The sequence below is a fragment of the Rhagoletis zephyria genome, unplaced genomic scaffold (assembly GCF_001687245.7).
Source record: "Rhagoletis zephyria isolate East Lansing unplaced genomic scaffold, Rhagoletis_zephyria_1.1 Rzeph_scaffold_00025, whole genome shotgun sequence".
Classification (NCBI taxonomy): Eukaryota; Metazoa; Arthropoda; class Insecta; order Diptera; family Tephritidae; genus Rhagoletis; species Rhagoletis zephyria.
In genome coordinates, this window is record NW_016157109.1 from 186,134 (window position 1) to 195,933 (window position 9,800).

Sequence of the window (9,800 nt, forward strand, 5' to 3'; positions counted from 1 at the left end):
AAAGTAGTACATGAACAAGTTAAATTGACGGATTTGTAAGTATGTATACAATTTTGAAAGTACCCAGCGTCGCGGCAGTCCGCGTGCACCTGGCAAATTACACTAGCCCCGATCCGAGAGGGCTCCGGCCCAAGAGACCGCGAGCTCAGAAATATCCTTAATTTTTTTACAAAAGTGAGTACTTAAAAGTTATAATTTTTTAAAATCAATTAAAAGTCAGACACAACTAAAGACCATATGCGCATTTCCACAGAATGGTCAACCAGGACCGAGAAGTAAAATGAACAGTCAGTTGTACAGGAGCTATAAGTTGTAGTGGACCGATTTTGGCGGTTCCGACAAATGATTAATATTTACATTATAAAAATACACTTGCTTACCAAATTTCAGTCAAATACTCGAAACCTGAAGGACTAAATGCATTCAAACAGACTTACAGATGGACTTGGCTAAATTGACTCAGCTCGACGTTCTGATAATTTAGCAAACAGTTAGTGGGTCTATATCTTCTTCTTCTGGTAATAACAAACATTGGACTAAATTAATAAAACCATTTCATGTTCATGAAAGGTATAAAAAATGACGGAAAAATCGTACGCTCGCGACCCGTACGTTTGCGACCGGTACTTCAGCTTATAAATAAAAAACTAATAGAGATATTTCAACGCGCCATTAGTTAGGAGGAAGTACCTTTATTCCACTTTAATATAAAATTAATCGTTTTAAAATATTCTGCCCCATTTCGCAGTTTATTTCATTTTTCAATTTGCAGCCAAAAGCAACTTCCAATATTATTCGTACGTTCGCGATCGCATGCTTGTTGCTAACATATTGGAAAATATAAATCGAAAGATCATCCCCCCTGCGCCGAAGATATACCTAGCAAAATCCTACCAAAACATAAAAAAAAATTAATAGAAATTTATGTTTTCCTTGTTTTTTGAAAGCGTTAATGTTGTTTGTTCCAATTCCTGTGCCTACAGCTGAAGGATCATTTTCAAAACTAAAATTAATAAAAAAATATTTGAGAAACTCTATGGGACAAAAGCAAAACTCAGAATTTGGAACTATTTCCTATTTTAAAGTGAAATAAAGCAAATTTTGCGTTATTGCCGTTTGTGTTAAAAATGAGATTTGGTAACCAATTTGCATAACAATTGTAAAATCGCTATTAAAACAACAGATTTGTAAAACAATAACTAGAGAAAGTATCGCTTATCATAGCCAATACCTTCAAAGAAAACCGTTTTTTCGCTCTTCTGTAAAATTTGAGTGCCGTCAGATAGGCGGTTTTGCGGTTGGTCGATGGGCGTTTTGCAAAAACATCGACAATATGTACATATGTATGTGTATAATCGCGTAACAAAAAGTTTTCCTGCAATATTTATAAATTCAAAAATGCATGCCAGCATTTTCAGCAATGATTCAATTGTAGACTTTTTTTTAATAAACTTCATCAATTTAATTTTATACATGCATACATAATATACTTTTTTATAAAAGGTAAAGAATAGTTAACAACGAAACCAAATTATTATTATTAAACACTTTTTATGATAGATATTTATATGTATATGTATATTAGTGCGTACATATTTACAGTTTTGGCTTTTGTTTTACAATTGTAATTTATCTCAAATATTAAAAGATATTATTGAAGCCATACATTTATTTACATTTTCAGTCGTATTACTTCCAAAAATTTGACTAGTTCAAAGCTCATTGAGAGCTTAGCCTATTGTTTACAGTACTTCCTTACAAATACGAGTGCTTACTAAACTTGAAACAATCATATCAGAATTTCTTACGTATACATATTGCACACTTTATTTCTTATATTTTCGTTCAAATGCACATTTAACCTTTTTTTAAATATTTTAATTTTTCAAATTGACAGAACACCTAAATTTTATATCTACATATGTCTATTCTAGATGGCATGCCTACCTAATTAATGTGCACGCAATGATTTATGCTTGTGTGAAATTAATTACAATTTAATGCAGCGCTTTAAATTTGAAATTTCTTTACAATATTTGAATGTAAAGCGGGGTAGTGTAACAAATGTGTTTCGTTCAATGCGCAAAATTTTTTTAAATAATAAATTCAAGGGTTTGGATATAATGAATGTTTATTAAACAGAGTTATAATAAAATTAGTTAATAAAGTATATTCATAAAAAAAAATCCAAATAAACAAAACCAAACTTTTGAAAATGTACATTGTGATTAGGAAAAAATTACGAAGAGAACAATGTATTTATTTCCACATGTTGCATAAAAAAACTAAACTTAAAGTAATCCAGGACTCTATTTAATGCTCTGATTTTATATTTAAAATAAATTTGCGCAAATTTGAAACATATTGCTCACTATATCAATGTCATTATTTTCTTGTAATTAATCCGAGGAACTTTTTATACCATACACTTTTGAATGAACAATGGAAATTATACATGTTTGTCATCGCTTGTATACTATCATTTATTATATTTTTTAGTTCAACGACTTTGTACATACATATATGTACAAGATAATTAGAATAGCTTTATTAAGTAAACATATACTTCCTACATCTCGTATGACGTATTTATATTGTGCTAAATAAACTTCATAAAAATCAAAACTAGGTATAGCTACATATGTACGTACGTACATATGTATTTATTTATTCTATTTGGGTATTCAGCAAATCCTTGTATCGGACTTTATTCTCTGGTAATGAGCTTATTTTTAAGACCTATAGCAAATATTTATGATCTTTTTTGTTGTTGTTGATAATTTGTAATCCTAAAATTGATATAGTTTCTAATAAAATTTACAATTGTAATTTTACAGTTTTCAAATATAAATTCATCGATTTCTGGCAACGTTTGCCACTGGTAGTGACCATTGCATTTTTGTTAATGTTTTGCTAATGAGGAGGTATTGGAGGTATTTGGTTTTATAGTATTTATGCATACATATATTTTCCTGTATCGCATTTTCATTTGACCTGGGCAATTGGTACATTGGTTCAAAACGTAAGTGTATGTAAGTTAGCTGAAAATTGATATTGCAAAAGCAACCATAAAAGAATAATAAAATTGCGAACATTTCGGGTTAAATAGCACAAATTTGAACAAGAACCAAACAGTCAAACACAAAAAAAGGCATTGTTGATCGTTTTTTTTTTATATCTGTATGTATGTATTTAAGCGTTTTGATTTTTTTATTACTTTTAACAACACAAAATGCACACTCAAGTTTAAAAATTATAATTTAAGTGCAACTAATAAATTTGTCTATTGAAAGCTTAAAAACGTAGGAAATACAAACAATTAAATTAAATAAAAACAGTGTCTTATAAATATAATTTATGCTCATATAACTTAAAGTCAATTTTGATTTTCTTTGCTTATAGTTTTGATTAAAATGCATTCGATTTTAACACAAAAAGTGTTAAGAAATACTTGAAATAAGTATGTAGGTGTTTGTATGTCCATAAGTTAAAATAATAATTCACAATAAAACTAGTATATATGTACATAAAATTTTCTTTACTTCTATTTATGTACAAGTAAATTTTTAAAGTCAAAGTAGCTTATATTAAAATAAATTATTTGGGCAATAAATAAACTTAAATGCATAGTTATTCAGGTAAGCTTAAAATATTAAAAATGGCACTGAAAAATTTACAAACAATGATTTTTGAATCCGTATCGAACTCGCGCCCACTTAATTTCTATATGTACTAAGTATTAAGTTAATGACATTCATTTTATTGAATTTTACAGTAACAACTTACAAAAACATAAATAGATTATCGTACATTTCTGTTGTGTAACTATTATACATTTGCAATGCATTTATATTCATTTAACGGTCCTTCTTTACATATGTATGTACATTTGCACATATATATGTATGTAGATGCAGCATTGAGGTAATTGATGAGTTGCTTATTAAGTGGCCCTTTACAGCGATATTTTTTACCTTTGTGCAAATCCTCTTAAAGTTTCGCTCAACTAATTTCATTTTACAGCCTCTTGGAATGCTGCGTACTTTTGTTGCTCACTTTAACTAAGAATGAGCGTAGAAGTGACGGCAGCAGTAGCAAGGGTGAACGACTCATCATCTGCAGTAGAGAATATGATGACGCTTGTCGGCTTGAATCTTCCGAATAATTCGCTGAAAAAACCTCTTCCTACTCCATCTGCGTCGTTGACTTTTGCCCAGACAAATGGTGTTGCTGGCGCATATAGACCGTCGTCGTATCGTCCAGCTCTTCAAGATCGAGATCGTCTTGCACCATCATCATAGATTCGTGGGAGTGAGTAGCGTTGATTGCAAGGTTGATGTTGCTCCGATGCATGCTCAAGTCCTCAGGCTCTGTTTGTTCGGGCATTTCGCAGTGCATCTGCATAATTTGCGTTGGCAGACGGAAGACACGGCGAAAATCGTGCGTTCCCTTGATACTGTTCCGTCCGACATCAATACTCACGTCGCTTTCGGATAGATCCAGTGGTGTGTCCAGTTCCTCATCGCCATCTGCTTCAGTAATACTTAGTGAGGCACCCATGGACGATATGGTGGAATGAAGTTGACCATTCTGCTGGTGTTCCATGAGCTCAAAGGACAAAGCTGAGACATTAATTGGGCGACCGATATCCATAGACTCCTCCGAGCCGTAGCTAGATCCCATGACAGACTTTTGGTCGCAAAGCGCGTAATCGCCACTAAGACCATTTGGGCTAAGTACGGCATCGGGTGAGGTTGGCGGAGAGTGTAAACCAGAAATGCTATTCTGCCCACATTTGTGATTCAGTAGATGGTGACGTCGGCGGAATTTCATATGGCATTCCGGGCACTCAAACGGCTTCTCGCCGTTGTGTACCAACATATGGGATTTCAATTGGTTAGAGTCGCTGAATTTCCCGTCGCAGATGTCGCAAGAATATGGCCGTTCGCCAGTGTGAACCCTCAGATGACGCCGAAGGTTTGCCACTTGCACAAACTGCCGGTCGCAGTGTGAACAATGGTACGGCTTTTCGCCAGTGTGCAAACGCATGTGGGTCTTTAAGTGGTGGTCACGGGTGAAACGCTTATGACACTCAGGGCACTCGAAAGGCTTCTCGCCCGTATGAGTGCGCTCGTGGTTCTGCAGTACATGCTTATAGCCGAAGGACCGTGAGCAGATTTTGCAGGTAAAGCTTTTATCGCGGGAGGGATCCTTTGTGGCCGACGCAGAAATTGTGACATCAGTGCGACTGTGGCCGTCATGAGCTGAATTGGGCGAGGAACCAGATGATGGGGGCGAAATTGGACCAGCTGGGCTATATATATCGTTTACGTTCATCGACATTTCGATTGGTGGTGACATTAAATCTTTCTTAACAGTAATTTTGCGCGGTTTCTTGGCGGGCAAATCAGCCTGTGTAAAACCCGTGGGCGAGATCAAGCTATGGACTTGTTTGCCACTGTTGGAAGGCGGCGTTGCGCCGATTGGCGAATGTGGGCTGGCGGGTGGCGAGTTTGGACCAGTATTTAGAGGAAGATGGGGAATTGCACTAGGCCACATTTGCCCAAAAATAGAAGGATGTTGCGGGAATAGTTGCGAGGCCATAAGTGCAGCAGCTGCCTGACGATTTGCGGCAATCAGTTGTGAGGGCGACAGCATGCTGAAGGCTGTAGCGGCGGCGGCATGCTGCAAACCGGGATACAAACTATTCGTGGAAGTGTTGGCGGACATTGGCGGCGACATGGAGAGTGCGTTATGCGCTTCTACATCGTCCCGCTTTATGCCAACTAGAGCAGCGGCTAAACCTAAGGAAACAGAGGAAAAATTCGCATGATTAGTTGGCAAATATTTAATTTTTAAAACTAAATCAATATTTAAATCGACAGCTAAAATCGGAAATAATCTACGGAAGAAGGCACATACACATTTGCCAAGGATAGCGGAAACGGAAATTATTAAACAACATTTTTTAAACATCATTCAAGTTTCAGCAAAATTCTTTGCTAGGCGTAGAAGAAGGATTGAGGGGTTAAGTTATCGAATGAGGCTCACCAGTCTAATGAGAATGTTTGCGAAATATATACACGGAGACGGTAAATAAACGAAATAATTGCAATGAAATTTTGAGTGGAATGATGTAAGAGCACAGCAAAGAGCGTCACATTCCAAGAGAAAACACATATGGTTACTGAAAGCGTTAAACGAGTTTCACAAGGTTTTTACGTACATAGCTACATATGTGTGTATATGTGCTACTATATGAACCCATGCTCCTTGCTCATTCAGGGCACAAGAGCGCTATCGATCAAAACGGGTATTGTTAAAAAAACATATGTGAGATTATAAACCAAAGAGAAATAGCACTCATCTGCACACGTGCTTGGTCTGCCATACACATACAGTACAATAAGTATGAGCAAGCACACATATGCATACTTATCAAGCCTTCGGCTGGTTGTGCCCTGCCGTCGGCACCCCCACCAACAGTGTTTTGTGGCGCGTGAACGAGTTAAATGCCGGCTGAGCAAAATATGTTATAGGATGTGCATAAATACATACCTACAAACCCACGTGAAGCCATGCATATGTACATATGTATGTATAAGCAAAACAAAAAAAATGGGTATAAACAAAAATGACGTATAACCACTACAAGTGTGCGGCTGATAAGATGATGATGATGATGATGGTGATGGCGATGGTTATGCCGAAGACAATGAAAACATATTCAGTCGCAACTATGGCAACCGTAAAAGCTACAGCTCTGGCCTGGCCATTGAGACGTCGTAATTGCTAGCTTTTACATACAAACATACATACATATTTACATTATTTTTTTCGTTGCCGCCTATTGCAGGAAGGAGAGGGTGGACATGGCGGTGCACTGATCGCCATTGCTTGCGGCTGCATAGAATGGCCGCTGTCTATCAGGATGGGGTGAAGTGGGGTGAAGTGTAAAGGGAGCATCGTAAGTTTAGAAAATCGCCATATGAGTATTTGCAAAGTGAACGTGTACTACTTCTTCGGGGAAATGGGCATAAAAAAATGTTTGACGTTTCAACCGGCTGTAGTATATTTTAATATTTACAATGTAGTACATTATCTACATATGTATGTACATATGCATTTCAATGCAATATAATAACGAAATAAACTGAAATTAACTGTGTACTAATGTTCTTATTCTCAAAACATACATATGTACTTATGTAGTTTACCACAGCAAAAACTAGATTTCTAAGTTGGAAACAAGACTTAGATAAAAAATATGTATATTTTTTTAAAGTGTTGAAAATACTTACTTCGTGTTTGGGCATCCTGCAGCAGCGAAATCGCCATTGTTAAAATTGTAATCGGTGCTACTAACTAGCCCAATGGGTACTGACTTGTTATGATCTCTGATTATTGTTTTATTGTCCCCTGCAGAATATCACAAACTGCAAAATCTCGATACTTTTCTTTAATATGACTTTCTTAACTTGTATTTTTTTTGTTTTAAATTGCATTCAAAGTTTACACTCTTTTATTTAGATGTTGTATTAATTTTTGATTTTATTGAATTTAATTATCCCAGATGAGCACTTTTTGTACTTTGAGGTAGTTCTGCACTTAGGTAAATTAAGCAGCCCGTGGATGGTAGCTTTTCGCTCGTTGTACGGTTTTCCAAATATAGCACACACAATTTTACTTAAATGAGGTAGTTTCTTAGTTGCATATATTTATTTCATTAGTAGTAGTAAACTCTTTTAGTTAGCGAAAACTTGAGGTATTTTGTTCTAGTTTAACGTTGAATTTATGTATGGCGCGTCTTTTTTTTTAAAGTGTCTTGAAATGTTGTTCGGATGTTCCTTCGGTCCACCTGCGATGCGGGCAGCACGAGTTGTCGCAATAGACTGATATGATTTACGTGACGTTGCGTCGATATATAGTGGCAGTAGGGCAGCAACAGTGGCGATAGTAAATCTTAGGCAAAGCCGGCTCATCCTTTGCGACAGCGACGTTGGGTATTTCTTGTTCGCGTTGATGCATTTAAAAAGAAAATTTTTTGCTTCGTTTTTGTTGTATTTTTGTTCATCATGTTTGCATTTATTTTTGCGCGTTACACTTTTGCGAAAATATTGAACACTGCATTGTATTTGTTGTTTTGTTTGACGTTTCGGTTGAAGAATGAAGGATTTACTTTAATTTTGTGTATGTGTCATTTCTTCATGTAGAAAGCATCGTAGGTTTTTATGCAAAAGAAAATGTATATTTCACTTCCACTCACTAACAGAGCCAAATCACAACTGATACTCTTCGGTTGCATGTCACAGCTTTAAGTAACCATACAACATTAAAATCCAGCCAGTGAAAAGGCAACACAAAATCATAAAGTATTTCAACGGGGAAACCACCACGTTAAGAGGGTTGATTTCACGAATACATGAAGCAACCGCTCAGAGTAGCAACAAATGTGTAAGTATAATTGTGTCTATGTGACGAGCAACGGCGGAAACAGACACCATTGCAATGCCGAACACTGAGTAGATTGTGTGAACAAGAGTGTATATTGTGGAGAAATCTAAAACGAGTAGAGAGCTAAATAAGACGCCGAGCTCCAATGAATTTTATCAATACGACTTAGGGTAAAATCCTATCGCTTTTAAAACACAAATATAAAAATGAGTAAATGAATTCCATTCCTCTTTTATGTTATGTACAGGTTGACAGACCACTTTCACTCAATGAAGTCACTCAATTACTCCTGCCATGCAAATGACTCAACAACATTTTTTTTTTTTGCAGGTAGATACTTGGTACTTAGTTTTGCTTCTAGTGTTTTAACTTATTCTTCATCTCTAGAACTACATACCGCAATACTGTCAACACTCATTGAAAGTCATTTCGCGCTCCTAATATTGGCCATTATACCGAAGTCTGCTTCCCAATGTGTCCTTGAATAATGTGCCACGTAAAAAAGCAAATCACTAAGTGAGAGGGCTACCTGCACACTTCTTTATTCTTTTGACATGCGTTGGCGTTTTAATGGGCGTTGTGTTGTCCTGCATCTTTTTTGCTCTAGTAACTATTCTATGCAATTACTTTTTTAGCTTTTAAATTATGTTATTTGTTACCTGATTATAACGGAGGTCATATGAGGAAAATATCGGCCGAATGCATGCATTCAAATACATACATATGTACATATGTTAATATACATATGTATGTATGTACAGTGCACGCTCGGTATTCGCGACGGATTAAAAACCAGAGCTGTCGCGGAAACTGAATTTTTGCTATAACCGAAACCAAAATTTCATATACATACATATGTACCTACATATGTATTTGTGCAAAATTTACATTTTGGCTATTTTTAAAAAAGTTGTAGATTTTTAATTTCTTTTTGGCAAATTCGTTTTTAAAATAACGGTAAAAGGCTGCACACACCAAAACATAGACTAATAAAATGAAATACCAAAATTCTCCAAAGAAACGCATGCACGAGAAAGTTGTTATTACCGCTTATGTTAATGCAAAACACCTAGCACTGCACTGCATTCAAACCAGAGAACGAGATAAAAGAAAAAATTAAAGTCGCGCAGATAGAACTATTTTGTTAATTTTGTTAATTGACGCCATTATAAAACTTACGATGCTACAATTTAAGCTGTCGCAAGAACTGGATCGTTGCGATTATGGGTATATTTTTGGTATTATATTATCACCCTCATGCCAGAAGCATGAATGTGTAAATTTATCAGTTTTGAGTCATTGGGTTGACTTAATTAACCTTTGGATGTTCTATGTTATACCAAAAC

At 35.7% G+C, this 9,800-nt stretch overlaps 1 protein-coding gene across 1 annotated transcript; it reads right to left on the reverse strand.

Annotated features, from left to right (window-relative positions):
* Nucleotides 1-3,609: 3,609 nt before the first annotated feature.
* Nucleotides 3,610-8,458, reverse strand: Kr (Kruppel). The gene is made up of 2 exons (XM_017616412.1): nt 7,302-8,458; nt 3,610-5,804 (listed from the first exon to the last, which is right to left on the reverse strand). Exons 1-2 carry the CDS (start codon nt 7,336-7,338, stop codon nt 4,186-4,188), a joined length of 1,656 nt encoding a protein of 551 aa, XP_017471901.1. The 5' UTR covers nt 7,339-8,458; the 3' UTR covers nt 3,610-4,185.
* Between the last annotated feature and the right edge of the window lie 1,342 nt (nt 8,459-9,800).